Here is a 20,211-nt window from a genome sequence, read left to right as displayed (position 1 = left end):
GTGATGATTATTAATTGGTTAATTCCTGTTAGCCAAGAGTTTTAGGTATAGGTAACTATATAAAATAAAATTAATATCTTGAAGTTTTTTACCTTGATAAAGTAGAAAGTTCCATGTAAAGTAAAATATTAAAATGATCATTCATTATTAAACTTTCTAAAGAGTTTTTCTTTTTATGTTTCAGGTTGGAGCAATTGTAGAAGTAAAGAATCCAGATGGTGCCTATCAAGAAGCAGTTATCAATAAATTAACAGATGCAAGTTGGTACACAGTAGGTAAGGAGAAGTAATTCTGTCTTTAGCTAGATTGAATTAAATATAAAGAATTTAATAAAAGAAATGACTAACTGAATACAGGAGAATCCAGTTAAACTTTTATAAAAAATTTATTGCTGTGTACTACACAAATTATTCTCCAAGATTGAGAAAGAAAATATTCTCTCAAACTATTCTATAAGGTAAATATAGTCTTAATACCTAAGCCAGGGAAGAATAACTATAAGAAAGATAATGATATACTAATATCATTAATTGAGATTAGAAAATTTAAATAAAATCTACACAAATAGTTTTGTAGTATTTCATCCAAAAAGTTATTCACTATGATCAATATGGAGTCCTACTAGAGCTACAATGATGGGTCAGCATTAGGAGAACAAATTTTTTTTTGTTAGAAGTATGAAAAGGGTATTTTAATAGACCATACTTGAGATTGTTCCATCAGAGAGGAGATGATGAGAATTGGATTTCAAATATAACAGTGTTTAGAAAGTTACTGAGAATAGTACTTAGCCACTGTTCTAAACCCTGCTTACCTGTAATACTTATAATATCTAGGATTTAGAAAGAATATCTGAGTTGTGATAACTTCTTTCATCATGTTAAGTTGCTTCTGCTTTCAGAGTTCATGATTTAGTGACCCAGTGTCTTGAATATTTTTTCTCTAAGATGAGTTCATATAGTAAGTTGTTTCTTCTGCCAGCCATTGCAATACAAAATTTTAGCCACAGCCTCTTGTCACGAATGGAAAATGTTTTGATTCTTGTCTTTGTTTGTATGTTATGTGTAGGATACACAGGGAAAAGCAGCTTTTCAGATCTGATATTCTTTGGACCTAAAACAAAAGAGTAATTTAGGTTTAGTTGAAATGGAAATATTTTGTGTCACTGTTTTTACTACTTATTGTTCTCTGTACAATGTTCATAACTTCCATTTTTTACTTTTAACAGTTTTTGATGATGGAGATGAGAAGACACTTCGAAGATCTTCATTATGTCTGAAAGGAGAAAGACATTTTGCTGAAAGTGAAGTAAGTAATTGTTTTAACAAATGAAAATGTCTTAATTCTCTAATATTCTTGGAACTGATTTTTTTTTGTCTCCCCTGCTAGAGCAATCAAATTCCTTACTTGAGCAGGAAAAAAAAGCAATTTATATAGCATCAAAAAATAATCTGTGAAGCCTAATTTGAACCTGTTGTTTGTCAGAAAGTATGTTTTCTTTTTCTCCTTTAATTTCTTTTTGTAAACCACAGAAAACCTAGCATACGGTTACTTGTCAGTATTAGATACTATGATTTCCCTTTTTTGAGTTGTTATTGGACTGTGCTGCTTTCTTTAAATGCATTATTTTAGAAGATGGATTGGAATGGGGAAGATGGAATGGAGTGGAGAGAGACTTGAGTCTGGGAGATCAATTAGTAGGCTATTGTAACCTCTATAAACAAAGAAATTGCCTTTTAAATTTATAATCAAAGACATTTTTTTTCAAAGACATTTTTTAAAATTGATAGATAAAAGTAATTCTAGATGTATTAAAGTCCTGATGTTAATATTCTTATATTTTATTATGACTGGGAGCAGCTTTTGGATAAGCGTATTAAGCTTGGCTTTTGACCACAATAGGAGTAACAGATATTAGGTAGAGCTCAGAGGCAGAATTTGGAAATGATTCCATTTCCTGTTCAGAAAAGCACAGCTATGTTAAATTATCAGTTAATTAATTCCTTGGTTTTGTCCCCAAAGCTAATATGACCCAGTTTTGATTTGTGTGTGTGTATTTATACGTATACATACATGTACATATACAGACACACCCACACACTCCCGCCCCCCCCCCCCCCCCCCCCATCCGCGATGGGCTGGCCACGTTGTTTGAATGCAAAATGTATGCTTGCCAAAAAGACTACTTTATGAAGAACTCACATGGGGCAGGCAATCACATGGTGGTCAGAAGAAGTGATACAAGGACACTCTCAAGGTCTCTCTCAAGAACTTTGGATTTGATTGTGGGAGACGCTGGCACAGGACTGCTCAGCATGGTGTACCCACATCAGAAAGGGAACTGTGCTCTATGAGCAAAGCAAAATTGAGACAACACAAAGTAAACATAGGATGCACAAATTTGAAGTATCCATCCGAATATTTTCATGGACTATCTGTGCCCAACCTGTGGTAGAGCATTCTGAGTTCATATTGGTCTGATCAGCCACAGTCAGACACACTGAAATTTCACTTATCATGGTGATGTCTATATGTACAATGTAATATCTGCTCCAATTTCTTCATGTGTATATATGTATATAATATATATGGATATTTATATCTATAGATTCATACATTTGTAAATATAACAAATATGTGCATATGTATATAGACACAAATATACAGAAATTTTTTATCATAATATTTTATGACTAAAACAAATTAAATAATAGTAGTATAGAGTAAAAATCCTTTGACTTGGAGTGTAAAAAGAGTAGGGTTCTAATTCTAGCTCAGACATTTAGTACTAGTGTGTCCTCAGACAAGGTACTTAATGTCTGAATTTTATTTTCTTTATCTTTAAAACAGGAGTAATAATACTTGTAATATCTGTCTTACAGAGTTATTATAAGGAAACATCTTTGTAAATCATAAAAAGACTTTTAATCCAGTGAAATGGGGAAAACAGAAATGGGAAAAATCGTATATAGCTCTTAATTCTATGATACCCTCTTCTTGAGCTAAGGACTTAATGTTAGACAAAAGTCTCAGGAAAACTTTAAGGCAGTCTGGCAAAAATTAAGTCTAACTAGTACTTCAAACCACGCACAAAGATAAGCTCCAAGCAGCTACATGATTTAGAGATAAAAGATCATATCATAAACAAATTAGAGGAGCAGGGAAAAGACTATATTTCACAACTATGGATAGGGGAAGAGTTTATGATCAATCAAGAGATAGAGAAAAATCACCAAAGATAAAATAGACAATTTTGATTAAATAAAACTTACAAGATTCTGCATATACAAAACCAACGTGGCTAAAATTGGAAGGGGAGACGTTAACTGGGAGGGAAGAAATCTTTGCAGAAAGTTTCTTTGAATAAAGGTTTCTTTCCAGGATATAAGAAACTAACTCAAATTTATAAGAATGAGAGCCATTCCCCAAATGATAAATGGTCAAAGGACATGAACAGGCAGTTTTTCTTTTTCTTCCATCACAGGGAGGAAATGACAAATCATTTTATTGCTTGCTTTTATTCATTTTTCACAAAAGTTTCTTGGAAGTGTGTAGAAACAGGGAGAAGCAAAGAATTATGAAAAATACACAATTAAAGGAAAGAAATTTCCTTTGATCCATGTCAGTGGTATCAACAACATTCAGTCAATTACACTTGCAGATGTTACAAATTGATATTTTTCAGTGGGTAATAGTATTTTTCAGTTCAGAAAGCATGTTAGTAGTCAACCTATTGATAGTCACAACAAACCAGCCTATTCCCTAATATTCAGGGACCATGAATTTGTGTTTTTGTCCCTTTTCCCATCAGTGGGGGGGAAAGCATGTACTCTCCATATAACATTGTCTTTTCTGTTGCTGCAGCTGCATCCCTATCCTCATTAGCAAACCAAAAAAGTTACTCCATTTCTGTAATTACACTTCGGAATGGGGAAAACTGGGTATATCGTGGGGCCGTTCTACCCAGTGACTTCTTTGTTATGACTGTGATGTGTGGCACTGCTATGAGCTTTAATACCATAGGCTGTAGTGCTCTTTTTCCTTTTCATTTACTTTGTCTTAGCAGAATCTTGTCCAGTGTGCCTGTACTCCAGAGTTTTTCCCTTAAATATTGTGGTCTGGATGTTGGATTTGTTGATGTAGGAAGAGGCATTTTTTCGTGGGAGTCAGGGCTGGATTTCATGTTAGAACACTGAAATTACGATTCAATAGAAGTGGAGTACTACATCAAAGTGGCAGAAATGGCAGAGGTCACCTACCTGAGATGCCATGTTTTGCCTGACCAGAAAACCCAGATCTGCCAATTGGGTCACAATATCATAAGCTAACAAACATTTAGGTCTCAGTTTCATGGTAACAACATCTGACTTTATTTCCCTATTACTGCAATCCGTCAAATATTGGAACTTGGACACTTGGAAAAGTTTAAATAAGCTTTAACAAATTCTGTATAGTACCTTGGACCCATCATTCGGGTTTGTATTTCTGCTCTCCCCATTCTTTCTTGCTTAACTTCTACCATTTCATCATCTTCAGACATAGCCAAAAGTCGTTCTGTTGGATCAGTAGAGTGGAGGAAATCTAGGACTATCTTCTGTCTTTTCTTGACACTACTGCTGCTGCTGCTGCTGAATTTTTCTTCCAGAAGATCCTTCTCTGGGGTGGTAGTAGTAGTACTGGCCAGTTCCAGTTGGGTAGTGCTGCTATTTCCTTCTTCCTCCTCCACCTCTTCCTTCTCCTCCCCTTCACCTTTTTTCTCCTTCTCCTTGTCTCCCTCTGTTCACGTGGGGAGATGTATCCTTATGTATGGTGCTCTGTCCAAAAGAATATAAATTTTCATCCCGGGGGCAGCTAGGTGGCCCAGTGAATAGAGCACTGACCCTAGAGGAGAACCTGAATTCAAATCCAGCCTCAGACACTTGATGCTTACTAGCTGTGTGACCTTGGGCAAGTCACTTAACCCCAACTGCCCTGCCTTTCCCCATCCAAAAAGCAAAAAAAAAAAAAATCAGCCCTTATTCTTCAAGATACTTTAGGGGTTAGATTTCTCTTTTTCTTCCCTACTTATTCTCTCAGTGGCTGGTGTTGTTTTGTTTTTTTTTAACTGGGACAATTACCTCTTCTTTCTTGTAGTTTTCATTTATGATTTCTTGAAATGTAACTCTGGAAAACCAGTCTCTGGTAAAGCCCATTGAACTTTATTGAATGGATCTCTTTGAGTATGCCTTTAAACCCAAATCATTATGGCTCTCACTGATTGGCCAGTAATCTTATCCCTGTTCAAGCCTCACTTGCTTGTTGTTTGGGTTTTGATTGGTGTAAATAGCCGTTGTTTCTGTTCTGGCCAGAAATTCTGAGGGTCCTCCCCTCCCAGATTGATTCTTTAGTCAAGGCAAACTAGTCTGTCTTTTGCCTCCATTCTTACCTAGCCATTAATCACTGCATGGGAGACCTGGTTAAGACCTTAGCTTAAAAGGACCATGATCTCCCACAGTATCCAGGGGCATTGCCAGTCTTCCTGAACTATGTCTTGCCACTGGACTCTGATGACGCTGGAGTAGAGAGTATGGCTGATGACTTTGCACAGCTCTGTCTCATTCAAATTCAATTCATTTTTACAAGTCAAGACATCATGTCATTGGTCTTGAAAACAGGACAAAGAAAATAACACATTCCAGAGCTTAAGCAAAACTAGTAGATTCCCCTCTGACTCTTCTACTATTTGAGTAAATAGGAGACTAACATTGGGCTTCCTGTGATATAGTTCATCCTGATTATATTGTTTTATTCAAGTTCTCCTTTGCTTTTGGTAATTGATATGGCCTCTGCTTTAATGAACCATTTAATGAATGGAGGGGTGAATGGATGGACACTTGTGAATCCCATGCTGGAAGAGGTAGGAAATTGATAAGGCTGCACTGGTGCAATTCCCCCTACTTCTGCCTGTGATGTTCTTTAGGGAGATTTTATAACAAAGGAGAATAGAGGACTAGAATGATTGTGTAATCTCTTGTAGGGGGAAAGGTGTAGGTGAGACTGAGGGACAGGGGACTGAATGCGAGGCTATTCAGTTTATAAAGGAAGCAAACCAAACCATCCATAGCTATATGAAAAAAATACTCCACATCACTAATAATTACAGAAATGCAAGGTGTTAATTCTGATTCCATATCATACTCTGACAAAACTGACAAAAAATGATAAATGTGTATGGGGAGCATTTTTGGAAAAACAAGCATTAAATGCACTCTTGGTGGAGGTGAGGATTCATCTAGCCATTCCTGAAATCAGTCTTCAGCCATGCCCCCAAAGTCACTAAACTATGTGTCACTAATCTTTAATGCAGCAGTGCTGCTGCTAGGTCTATAACCCTAACGAAATCAAAGAAAGAAGAGGATCCATATAGACAAAAATATTGTAAAATCTCTTTTTGTAGGGGCAAAGAAGTGGAAACAAACTTTGTGCCCATTAGTTGGGAAATGGCTAAACAAATTAAGATATATGAATGTGTTGAAATACTGTTGTGCTGTAAGAAAGGATGAAGGTGATAATGTCAGAGAAATCAATCAGTGAACATTTATTAAATACCACTGGCTGGCACTGTGCTGAAGATATGAAAAAGAGGCAAAAGGCAGTTTCTGCCCTCAAGGAGCTTATAATCTGATGTGGGAAACAGCATGCAAACAAAGCAGGCTACATAAGGATAAATGGGAAACTATTAAAAGAGAGAAAGCACTGGAAATAACAGATTTAGGAGAGGCTTCCTGTAGAAGGTGGGATTTTAATTGAGACTTAAGGGAATCGAGGGAGGTCAGTTGTTGGAGTGGAGGAGGAAGAGTGTTCCAGGCATGAGGGATAGCCAGAGAAATTCTCAGCCAAGAGATGGAGTATCTGAGTACATTGCAGGGACTAAGGCATAAGAAGACTGTAAAAGTAGGAGGGGAGTTAAGTTATGAAGGGCTTTGAATGCTAAACACAGCATTTTGTATTTGTTCCTGGAGACAATTGGGAGTCACTGAAGTTTACTGAAGGGGGAGGGATGTGACATGATCAGACCTGCATTTTAAGAAAATTGATTTACCAGTTGAATGGAGAAGGGATTGGAGTGGGGAGAAACTTGAGGCAAGTAAACACCCATCAGGCTGTTAATATAATCAAGGAATGATATGATGAGGGCTGGCACTAGAGTGGTGGCAGTGTCATAGGAAAGGGGTGCATTCAAGAGATGTTGCAAAAGTGAAATAGGCCTTGGCAACAATTTGGATATGTGAGGTCATAGTGAGAAATAAAAGATTATTCTTAGGTTTCAAATTTGAGGGATTGGGAGGATGGTGTTGCTTTCTACAGGAATAGGGGAGGTTCCAGGAAGGTGGGAGGATTTAGTTCTGTTTTGGACATATTGAGCGTAAGATGTCTACTGGACATCTAGTTGAATATAAAGACAGTTGGAGATGAAACATTAGGGCAAGAAAGGGAGATTGGAGAATCATCTGTATAGAAATGGTAGTTAAAACCATGGGAGCTGATAACAAGTGAAGCATAGAGGGAAAACATGAAGCTGATGAGATCAACAAGTGAAGTTGTATAGAGGGAAAAGAGAAGAGGACCCAGGACAGAACCCTGAGTGATACCTTCAGTTAGAGGGTATAATCATTTGTAACTTTGAAGAGAGCAGTTTGGTGGAACAATAAGGTAGAAAGTCATATTGTAAGGGGTTCAGAAGAGAATGAGAGGAGAAAAAGTGGAGGCAACCATTCTAGACTTTTTGCGTTGTGTAGCTACAAAGGGTAGAGAAGAGATATAGAATGATAGCAGGAATAGAAGGATCAAATGAAGGTTTTTTTCAAGATAGGTGAGACATGAGCATGTTTGTTGACAGTGGGGAATGAGCCACAAGAAAGGGAGAGATCGAAAGTAAGTGAAAGAGTGAAGATGACAAAGGGGGCAATCTATTGGAAGAGTCAGAATGGAAAGGGATTATTTGAACAAGTAGAGGGATTAGCCTTGTTAAGGAGTAATGCCACTTCATCATGTGTGATAGGTGAAAGAAGGGAAAGTGGCAGAACAGATCTGAGGGTTAGAAGATGAGGATGAAGGGAGAAGAGAGATGAATGGCCTCAATAGATACCTGAAAATGTTTGTATAAGCTGATGCAAAGTGATGTAAACAGAATCAGGGGAGGAAAATTTACAATAACAGCAGCATTGTGAAAACAATTTGGAAAGATTTAAGACACCTCCTCAGTGAGATGATCAATCATGATTCCAGTGGAATGATTCTACTTACCTCCTGACAGAGAGGTGATGGACTAATTATATACAGAATGAATCAGACAGTTTTGGATAAGGTCATAGTGGGAATTTGTCTTAAACAATGATGCATCTTTGTTACAAGGCTTTTGTTTTTTCTTTAAAAAGTTTTTTTGGGGGTCATCTTCCTTATTTGGAGGGTGTCCACCTTAAGGGGCATCTCCCTTAGTGGTTGTCTTCTTAAGGACCTGTATCCTATAAGGGGCCACTTCTCCCCATAAATAACTGTTTCCCTTTAGAAGGCTGCCACCACTCTAAAGGGCAAAGAAGCTTGTTTGATATGTTGTGTTATCCCTGACAAATGCCTTTATTTGTTTTGGAGGCAGCCTAAGTGAAGTCTTTCCACAAGGGGAAGACTGTTCACCAAGCCTTCCAAGGAATCCTCTTGCATTTTACCAAACTGCCCAAAGGCCAGTCAAGAATTTATGGGATGTGATTTTCCCTCTGAAGACTATTTAAGTTGCATCCCAGAAATTGTGCTATATAGTAATGCTGTACTCGAAGAATGGGGAGAATTTACTTTTCCCAAGAAGTTTCTGGTTTCTGACCTATTATTTCTTCAAATGTAAATGAGATGGCTACTTCTTGTCTCCCTTGTTCTTGGCCCTCCCAAGGGCAGATGTCCCAAACTAAGATGTGGACCCTCTTCTTTCTCCTCCTGGACCTAACTTCTCCCAGCCCTAGGATTTCTAGAAGCACCATATGTACTGTCCCGAGACTGAAGTCCCAGGAAATAAACATCAGTACTGTAATGTGATGATGCAGAAATAGGGGCTGATTGAGAATCTGCAAGCAGTTGAACACCTTCTTCCATGAGCAAAATCACAGACATCTGCAACAGGGCAAAGCTTTGTGGCAGTTCCAAAAAGATAAACTGTCATGAAATTCCCTTCTTAATAGTGCAGCATGTTGCTTGCTATACTACTAGTTCATATGCCTGGCCCCCTAGATATAGTGCAAAATTGGATTTTTTAAGAATCAAAGTAGTGTGTGTGAATGGAAATCCATTTAGCATGGTTAACTAGACTTATCCCTTTCCCCAGACTCCCACACGGTAATCTCAGCTAGAAGTCAGAGACACAGAGGGTATGCACTGACCCAGAGAGAAAAGGCATAGAGATAAGAACACAATCACTTCTCCACTGAGATGGTGAAATGACATTCCTGAAGTATAGGTCTGAACATGTCAGGTCTTACCCTTCTGACTAAATGCCTCTGGGATTAAAATATAAATTCTTTTGTTCAACATTCATAGCTAGCTCTTCACTCTCTGATTCCAGGTTAACTTTCTCTTCACGTTATTCCCCTTCCCATCCTTTTAGCCCCACCCAAACTGTCCTATTTGCTTTTAGGTAATATTTTATCTCTCATCTTCATGCCTTTGCATAGACTATTCCTTATGCCTAGAATTGAAACTATGGTACTCTTCATCTCTTGGAATCCCCAACTTCCTTTTTAAAATATTTGGATCTTTCTTGATTCCCTTCTGATGCGACTGTTTCTCCTTCCATATTTGTTTTGCATTTGTTATGGGTTTGGATTGGAGGAAGCCCCATAGACTTTTGAGTGTGCCACCTACCTAATTTTTGCATTCACTGATGTCTTTGTGTCTCTCCCATCCTATAAAATGTTATCTTCTTAAAAAAAAAATTTTTTTATGAAGGTGTGGGGAGGGAAGTGGGAGAGAAAAAAATAAATCCTTAATTGAAAAAAGATTGATATGAGAGAAATAAGTGAATGAGAGAAATCTGGGGAATCAAGGGGGGCGGAGCCAAGATGGCGGAGTGAAAGCAACGACTCACCTAAGCTCCTGGAAAAACTCCTCTGGATATCTCTGAAAGGAGAATCTGACCAGACTTTGGAGGTGTAGAATCCAGTGGGTGACAGACTTTGACAGATTTGGAGCCCAGGTTAGACTGGAAGGTCCACGGGAAGGATCTGTTCCGCGGGGGTAAGCCCCCAGCGCACAGCGCAGCATGGTCAGCGCAGCAGGGCGGAAGGGACCTGAGAAGCCCGAGAGTGGCGGGTGAAACCAGCGGAGCAGGAGACAAACCAAACCGAGCCGGTGAGAGCCGCTGAGCGCCAGACATCAGCGCAGCAGCCCTTGAAACCTTCAGCCTGAAGACTAAACTTCGGCAAGTCACCTACTTGAACTTCCAGGAGCTAGGATGGTGGAGTGATCAGTAAATGCTCTCTCCTCCCCCCTGATGACCGTGAAAAAACCATAAAATTCTTCCCCAGATAAATTCTGGATCAGCAAGAACAGCAGAAGGGGGCAAATAGTCTCATAACACCAGAGGCTAGAAAAATAGCAAAGGAGGATTCTTCCTACTGTGGCGGAGGCGATCTGGAAGGACAGACGACCCAGGGCAGAGAAAATTTGCACTGAGACCCAGGCAAGCCTCAGAGACGGGAGACAAGCCCCAGGAGGGGCGGGAAAACCCATTAGCCTCTAGGCGTGCCCCAGCCCTCCAGGGGAAAAGGGAAGGCAATAGGGAAGCTGGGATCACCATCCCCTGACCTTGCCTTTGCCTCAGGTCAGCTGAGGAGATCTCCTGAGACCAGACCACCCCTCCCACACACCTAACAAGCTAACCCCAGGGTTGATCTGGGAAACAACAACAACAACAAAAAAAGCCTGCTTTTAGCCTAGACACACATCAGCTCAATTTAAAAGATCTGTATCTTCTGACTGAAAGAACCAGAAGCTACAACACTCAGCCAACATCATGAATCGGAAAAAGCAGACGAAAAGTGAAAAAACCATAGAATCTTTCTATGGGGATAAGGACCAAAACACAAACACCAAAGAGGTCAGAGCTGAGACTGTACTTCCATCTGAAACCTCAGATGGGACTATGAATTTCTCGCAAGCACAACTAGATTACCCGGAACATCTGAAGGAGGATATAAAAGAAAAACTGGCCAATGATTTTAAAATTATAAAAAAAGAATTCACTGATGAGAACATCACTCTGAAAAGGAAAATTGAACAAATGGAAAAGGAAGTTCAAAAATTAACTGGAGAGAATAATTCCCTAAAAGGAAGAGTTAATCAAACGGAAAAGGAAACCCAAAACCTAATTGGGAAAATTGATCAGATGGAAAAGGAAACCCAAAACCTAACTGGGAAAATTGGTCGAATGGAAAAAGAACTACAAAAATTAAATGGAGAAAATAGCTCCTTAAAGGGAAAAATTGGTCAGATGGAAAAGGAGATGCAAAAGCTAACTGAAGAAAACAATACGATGAAGATTAGAATTGGGCAAGTAGAAACTAATGACTCAATGAGGCAACAAGAATCAGTCAAACAAAATCTAAAGAATGAAAAGATAGAAGAAAATCTAAAATATTTAATTGGAAAAACAACTGACCTGGAAAATAGATCCAGGAGAGAAAATCTAAGAATTATTGGCCTGCCAGAAACCCATGATGAAGAAAAGAGTCTGGACAATATCTTCCAGGAAATCATCAAGGAAAACTGCCCAGAAGTACTAGACTCAGAGGGCAAAATAGTCATCGAAAGAATCCACCGTTCCCCTCCCGAAAGGGATCCCAAACTCAAAACCCCAAGAAATATAGTTGCCAAATTCCAGAGCTATCAAGTGAAGGAGAAAATACTACAAGCAGCCAGAAAGAAACAATTCAAATATCAAGGACACACAGTCAGGATCACACAGGACCTTGCAGCTTCTACATTAAAAGACTGAAAGAATTGGAACCCAATATTCCGTAAGGCAAAGGAGTTGGGACTTCAACCAAGGATCAACTACCCAGTAAAGTTCAGCATAACATTTCAGGCAAGGAGAAAGTCGTTCAACGAAATAAGGGATTTCCAGAGCTTCCTGACCAAAACTCCAGAACTCAATAGACAATTTGATCTTCAAATGCAGGTCTCCAGAGAATCATAAAAAGGTAAACAGAGGGGAAAAAACAAAAACAAAAACTTGCTACTCAATTAGGGCAAACTGTTTACCTCCCTATAAGGGAAGATGATACCTGTTAATCTTGAGAATTGTGCAGCTATTATGATAAAAGGGATATATGTAGAGGGAACGGGCATAAAGTAAATGATGTCATGTCAAAAATATGATTTAAGTATGAGAAGGGATTGTAATAGGAGGTGTGAAAAGGGGGAAGCAGAAAATGGCAAATTATATCACAGGAAGAAGTACAAGACTATAGTAGAGGGAAGGAGGGGAGGGAGATGAGCATTGTTTGAGAGGTACTCTCATCTGATTTGTTCAAAGGAGGGAACAATAATCTTAAGTAGATAATCCTAACTAGCTCTATAGGTAGTAGGAGGGGAAGGGGGAAGAAAGGGGAGGGTGACTAAAAGGGAGGAAAGAAGCAATAAGAGTAAAGGGGAGTAAAAGGGAGGGGGGCTAAAAGAAGGAGGGGAAGGCTGCAGGAGGAGGGGGAGAAAAGTGAATACTATTGAGGAGGGGAAGGGAGACGGGAGAGCTAAAAGCACAAATGGTGGGAAAGAGGTTGGAGGGAAATACACAGATTGTAATCATAACTGTGAATGTGAATGGAATGAACTCTCCCATAAAACGGAGACGGATAGCAGAATGGATTAAAAGCCATAATCCAACAATATGCTGCTTACAAGAAACACATTTGAAACGGGGGGATACACATAGGATAAAGGTCAAAGGATGGAGCAGAATATATTGTGCTTCAGCTCATGTAAGAAAGGCAGGAGTAGCAATCCTAATCTCAGACAAAGCGAAAGCAGAAATAGATCTAATCAAAAGGGATAAGGATGGAAACTATATCCTGCTAAAAGGCACCATAGACAATGAAGCAATATCATTACTAAACATGTATGCTCCAAGTGGTATAGCATCCAGATTCTTAGAGGAGAGGTTGGGGGAGTTGAAGGAAGAAATTGATAGCAAAACTATACTAGTGGGGGACCTCAACCTCCCCCTCTCTGAACTTGATAAATCTAACCTCAAAATAAACAAGAAAGAGGTTAAGGAGGTAAATAAAACTCTGGATAAGGTAGATATGATAGATCTTTGGAGAAAATTAAATGGGAATAGAAAGGAATATACCTTTTTCTCAGCGGTACATGGAACATTTACAAAAATTGACCATGTACTAGGACATAAAAATCTCACAATCCAGTGCAGAGAGGTAGAGATAATCAATGCATCCTTTTCAGATCATAATGCATTAAAAATTACATGTAATAAAAGGCCATGGAAAGAGAAACCAAAAATCAATTGGAAACTAAATAATCTAATTCTAAAGAAGGGTTGGGTTAAAGAAGAAATCATAGAAACAATGAACAATTTCATTCGAGAGAATGACAATAGTGAGACAACATACCAAAACTTATGGGATACTGCAAAAGCAGTTATTAGGGGAAGTTTTATATCTCTGAATGCTTACATAAATAAAATAGAGAAAGAGGAGATCAATGACTTAGGCTTGCAGTTGAAAAAGCTAGAAAAAGAACAAATTGAAAATCCCCAAGTAAATACCAAATTAGAAATACTGAAAACCAAAGGAGAGATTAATAAAATTGAAATTAAGAAAACTATTGAATTAATAAATAAAACCAATAGTTGGTTTTATGAAAAAACTAATAAAATTGATAAACCTTTGGTCAATCTGATTAAAAAAGAAGAGAAATCTGGGAAATTTATATGAAGTGATACAGAATGAATTTAATTTAGCAGAATCAAGAGAACAATTTATATTATAGTTACATATAGAAGTATTTATGAAAGTGCTTTTTGTTATATAGCAAAGATTGATAAACAAATGGATCCCCTAAAGTGAAAAAATAATGATATATGAATACTATTTCAGTTCTTCTCCTGGCTCTGTTCCTGACTCTCCAGATTCTACCATGCCTAGCATTCTTCTCACCTTGAAACATGCTGTCTTTCTTGTAGCCTTCTTACTCTGGAAGATCCCTCTACCCATCTACCTTTCTTCTTCACATGGTGAATTTTTCCTTTAGACTTCCATTTTGAGGAAATTTCCAGGCCAGCCATGTTCACTCCTAAAAGTCTCTCTTGGCTGCTGTTGATTCCCTAGACATCTCCACTATGTCTCTTCTTCAGTCTTCTCACCTTAGAACATCCTTTGCCCCTGTGGTCCCCTCCTTCAATTGTAGTTCCTCCTGAAACCTCCATTTTGAGGAAGTAATCAGGCCTGGCATGCTTATTCCTCATTCTTCTTCAAGTTCTGCCCTTAACTCCTTGGACTTCCCCCTTCACTCCTCCACTTTTTAACTCCTTTTATTTGTTGTTTTCCCTCCTGAGAATGTAAGCTCTTTGAGGAAAAGGATTCTTTTCTTCCTCCTCCATATTTTTTTTTTAAAGACTAGCTTTCATTTCAAACCTTTTTTATCCCACTCTTTTCATCTTCCTGCATTCACTGAAACATGAAATCTCCCTTGATGACACAGCTTCCCTGGCCACCCCTTTTCAGATTGTTTGTACTTTCATTCGTGCTCCAGTTCATTGCTTAAAGTAGTGAGTTAATTGAATTCATATTTATCCCCCAATCAAGATTCTGTTGGTTGTTACCCAGTAACCTTCAGAACACTTTGCTTCCTTCCTCAGTGAGTTCAGCACCTGTCTCAGCTCATTCTCCTCCCCAACTCCTGCCCTCATATACTAGTGTACTTCTTTTTTTTTTTAATTTTTAATTTTTATTTATTTATTATTTTTTTTAGTGTTGTGATCTTTTTTTTTCTGTTTAATTAAATTTATTTATTTAACTTTTAACATTCATTTTCACAAAATTTTGGGTTACAAATTTTCTCCCCTTTTATCCCCTCCCCCCCAAACACCATGCATTCTAATTACCCCTATGACCAATCTGCTCTCTCTTCTATCATCCCTCTCTGCCCTTGTCTCCATCTTCTCTTTTGTCCTGTAGGGCCAGATAGCTTTCTATACCCCTTTACCTGTATTTCTTATTTCCTAGTGGCAAGAACATTACTCGACAGTTGATCCTAACACTTGGAGTTCCAAATTCTTTACCTCCCTCCCTCTCCACCCCTTCCCTTTGGAAGGCAAGCCATTCAATATAGGCCAAATCTGTGTAGTTTTGCAAATGACTTCCATAATAGTTGTGTTGTATAGGACTAACTATATTTCCCTCCATCCTATCCTGTCCCCCATTACTTCTATTCTCTTTTGATCCTATCCCTCCCCATGAGTGTCAACCTCGAATTGCCTCTCCTCCCCATGCCCTCCCTTCTATCATCCCCCCCACCCTGCTTATCCCCTTATCCCCCACTTTCCTGTATTGTGAGATAGGTTTTCCTACCAAAATGAGTGTGCATTTTATTCTTTCCTTTAGTGGAATGTGATGAGAGTAGACTTCATGTTTTTCTCTCACCTCCCCTCATTATCCCTCCACTAATGAGTCTTTTGCTTGCCTCTTTTATGAGAGATAATTTGCTCCATTCAATTTCTCCCTTTCTCCTCCCAATATATTTCTCTCTCACTGCTGGATTTCATTTTTTTTTTTTTTTTAAGATATGATCCCATCCTCTTCAATTCACTCTGTGCACTCTGTCTCTATGTGTGTGTGCGTGTGTGCATGTGTGTGTGTGTACTCCCACCCAGTATCCAGATACTGAAATGTTTCAAGAGTTACAAATATTGTCTTTCCATGTGGGAATGTAAACAGTTCAGCTTTAGTAAGTCCCTTATGACTTCTCTTTGCTGTTCACCTTTTCATGGTTCTCTTCATTCTTGTGTTTGAAAGTCAAATTTTCTTTTCAGCTCTGGTCTTTTCATCAAGAATACTTGAAAATCCTCTATTTCTTTGAAAGACCAATTTTTCCCCTGAAGTATTATACTCAGTTTTGCTGGGTAGGGGATTCTTGGTTTTAGTCCTAGTTCCTTTGACTTCTGGAATATCCTATTTCGTGCCCTTCGATCCCTTAATGTAGGAGCTGCTAGATCTTGTGTTATCCTGATTGTATTTCCACAATACTTGAATTGTTTCTTTCTAGCTGCTTGCAATATTTTCTCCTTGACCTGGGAACTCTGGAATTTGGCCACAATGTTCCTAGGAGTTTCTCTTTTTGGATCTCTTTCATGCGGTGTTCTGTGGATTCCTTGAATATTTATTTTGCCCTCTGGTTCTAGAATCTCAGGGCAGTTTTCCTTGATAATTTCATGAAAGATGGTGTCTAGGCTCTTCTTTTGATCATGGCTTTCAGGTAGTGCCATAATTTTTAAATTCTTTCTCCTGGATCTATTTTCCAGGTCTGTTGTTTTTCCAATGAGATATTTCACATTATCTTCCATTTTTCCATTATTCTGTCTTTGTTCTGTGATTTCTTGGTTTTGAAAAAAGTCATTAGCCTTCATCTGTGCCATTCTAATTTTGAAAGAACTCCTTTTCCATTTGGCTAATTCTGCTTTTGAAAGCATTCTTCTCCTCATTGGCTTTTTGAACCTCTTTTGCCAATTGAGTTAGGCTAGTTTTCAAGGTGTTAATTTCTTCAACATTTTTTTGGTTCTCCTTTAGCAGGGAGCTGATCTGCTTTTCATGCTTTTCTTTCATCTCTCTCATTTCTCTTCCCAGTTTTTCCTCCACCTCTCTAACTTGATTTTCAAAATTCTTTTTGAGCTCTTCCATGGCCTGAGCCCATTGGGTGGGCTGGGACACAGAAGCCTTGATTTCTGTGTCTTTGCCTGATGGTAAGCATTGTTCTTCCTCATCAGAAAGGAAGGGAGGAAATGCCTGTTCTCCAAGAAAGTAGCCTTCTATAGTCTTATTTCTTTTTCCTTTTCTGGGCATTTTCCCAGCCAGTGACTTGACCTCTGAATATTCTCCTCACACCCACCTCGCCTCCTGATCCTCCCAGCCAAAGTTCGGGGTCTGAGATTCAAATGCTGCTTCCAGCCTTAGGGCTTTTGGCAGGGGCAGGGCTGCTTTTCAGTATGAGATTATGTTCAGGTGGTCAGGTCAGGGCAGGGCCACCTCTCAGGCTCAGTTCCCTCAGGGGGTTTATGCACAGACCTTCCACAATGGATCCAGGCTCCCGTCTGCTTGGGGAGCCCTGGTCTGCAGCCACCTCTTCAGCTTCTACCTCCCGGGGGGGGCCTGAATTATGGGGGCACCCCACTCCCCTCTCAACCCACCAAAGAGACTCTCTCACCGACCCCCGTCACCTGTAGGTGGAGGGACCCGCGTGGCCGCTGGAGATCCAGTCCCTGAAGCCCGCTCAGATCTTTTCCTCTCGGTGCCGCGGCCGCAGCAGGGCTGCACTCAGCTCCCAGTCCCAGAGCCCAGTCAGCAGTGCGAAGGACCCCCGTGAGAGGTTTGCAGGTCTCTCCGGAACAGAAATCTCCCTCGCTCCAATATTCCGTGGCCTCTGGGTGCAGAATTCGCTGTGAGTTACTCCCCTGTAGCCGTTCTATGGGTTGTGGGTTCGGAGCTATGTGTATGTGCATCTTTCTACTCCGCCATCTTGGCTCCGCCCCTCACTAGTGTACTTCAATAGACATATTGATATTCCCTGAAACACCCTAACCTTCTAGTTCCTCAGCTTATTCATTTTATATGATCTTGTCTTTCTTCCTATAGTAGCTCCACAGAGAGATGTTCATACCTGTATCTTACCGTCACCTGCAAATCACCACTTCCACTTTCATAAATTCTGAAATTCCCTTATATGATCACAATTTGTTGTCATTCTGCCTCTCCCTCTGAGATGTAACTGCTAATCCTTATTTTCATCCTTGCCATGACCTTCAGTCATGGGTGTGTGTGTGTGTGTGCGTGTGTGTATGTGTGAGAGAGAGAGAGAGAGAGAGAGTATGAGTGTGTATGAGTGCGCACTTTCAAGATGCAAAAGCAGTCAATCACAGCAGCCTATTGTTTAATTAAAAAGTAGTGAGCTGGAATACTACTTTCTTCCCTCTAAAAAGAACAGAAACTAATACATAAGGAATGAATTACCTTCAAAATAGGTTTTAGACCAATACCTTGCACATTATAACACAAGTCCAAACTGATAAATGACCTAAACATAAAGGGTCATATTGTGTTGTGTTGTGTGTGTGTGTATATGTGTATGTGTGTGTAGCACACCATGGACAAAGTAGGGACTTGTGATTATTTAAAGGTAGAAAAGTTTTTACGCAAACAAAATCATTGCAGCTAAACTAAGATAAATTCTAAAGGGGGAGGATCAAATATCTTTGATAAAATCTGATGATATGTAGGAGATTGATAGAACTATCTAAGTTAAAGAGTCAAGTCCAATAGATCAATGATCAAATGATATGAACAAATAGTTTTCAAGTTAAAAAACAAACTATTGTAAGAAAAATGCTTATGCTCCTCTTGTTGTCTTCTTTTCTCTGATACTTTGTGTGTTATTTGGTATGGTGTAGGCATTTGATAATGTTTTGAATCTTTCAATCAAATAAGTGAAAGTTAACATAACTGAGCTTTTCTTCACATCTGTCAAATTAGTCATGGTAATAAAAGATGGCATTAGTCAGTGTTTGAGGGGTAGACACAGTAGTAATAAACTGGTGAAACTCTGAATTGATTCACTAGTTCTGAAAAACACTTGGAAATATATAGATAAATTAGTTATTAGATACTTTGAAAAATCACTCATGTGCTGTAGTGCCTATGTGATATTCACAGTGTCTATGGTGGCCATGAATATGCCAGTGCAGTCCTGAATTGAGAAATACAGCAGATTCTCCACATGGAAGACAGAGCCAAAACATATTCAAACACAGAAAGCCAAATCCATCATAGTAAAAAGAAATCTATACACAATAACAATGCAGGAGGCAACTCCAGCTTCAACCCTTTCCTCTGTGAGACTTTCAACAAACCAGCTCCCTTAAACAATCACAAACCAGCTCTCTCACTTACACTAGCCTGCTGTCTGCTTTCTTTCTCCCTCAGTTCTGATTTCTCTGACCAATTTACTCTGAGCTCAGCTCTAGCTCCACCTTTTCCTGTTCCACCCTTCCTGTTCCATTTGAGTTAGACTCATATGACTTAGGCTTCCATGTGATTTAAACAGGTCACATGGGCCTATTAATGGATGGGAAAGATATTCCCGTTAAGGGGCAAAATTATATTAACACTAAGCAAAAGTGCATTATCAATACATATGCACATACCATTTTACCCTTTGACCCCACAACTAGGTTAGATATTATCATCAGTGTGCCAAAAGAGGACAAGTTTATCATTCTGAGTGACTTTAATGCTAGAGTAGGCTCAGACTACCAGTCTTGGCAGGGAGTCCTAGGGAGGAATGGAATTGAAAACAGCAGCAGCAGTGGTCATTTACTGCTGAAGACGTATGTATCACATGACCTTCTCATCACCATCACTGTCTTCTGTTTATCTAAAAACAATAAAACATGATGGATGCCCCCTCACAGCAAACACTGGCATCTAATAGACTATGTGATTGTAAGGAGAAGAGACAGACAAGATGTGAGAGTGACAAAGGCAATGCGTGGTGCAGAGTGCTGGACTGATCATAGACTTATCCTTTCCAAGCTAATTATTTGCTTTCATCAAAAGTGCTGACCCCAAGGCAAAATGACTACCAGAATAATTAATATCAACAAGTTAGAGCTCTTCTCCGAGTGTGAACAGTCTGTTGTAACTTGGAGGGAAAGTTGAGCCAACACAGAGTTGGCAACAGTGGAGCAGAAAAGGAGAGGGCAACTTTCAGAGATTTGGTGTACAGCACTGCATTTGCTCATCTGGTTCAGAACACTTGCAAACACCAAGAATGGTTTGATGAAAATGATGGGGAAATTCAGAAGCTGCTAAATGAAAAACATGAACTCCACAGGATTTACCAGCAGGATAGTTCATCCACTTCTAAGAAAACAATGTTTAATTCCATCACAAACAAAGTACAAGC

General features: G+C 39.1%; 1 protein-coding gene across 7 annotated transcripts in view; it reads left to right on the top strand.

Moving 5' to 3' along the window:
- Positions 1-20,211, top strand: part of ARID4B (AT-rich interaction domain 4B) — a 241,013-nt gene that overhangs the window by 111,301 nt on the left and 109,501 nt on the right. For all 7 annotated transcript variants that reach the window (XR_011975434.1, XM_072647526.1, XM_072647529.1 and 4 more), the window contains exons 5-6: positions 185-275; positions 1,229-1,308. Coding sequence is in view for 6 of the 7 variants with exons in the window: in XM_072647526.1 (XP_072503627.1) it covers positions 185-275; positions 1,229-1,308 (171 nt within the window). In the remaining variant the exon portion in view is untranslated. The remainder of the gene's footprint in view (positions 1-184; positions 276-1,228; positions 1,309-20,211) is intronic.

Source organism: Notamacropus eugenii, chromosome 2, assembly GCF_028372415.1.
Source record: "Notamacropus eugenii isolate mMacEug1 chromosome 2, mMacEug1.pri_v2, whole genome shotgun sequence".
NCBI lineage: Eukaryota > Metazoa > Chordata > Mammalia > Diprotodontia > Macropodidae > Notamacropus > Notamacropus eugenii.
Note: the sequence above shows the minus strand (reverse complement) of the source record. Positions and strands in the feature narration are given on the sequence as shown.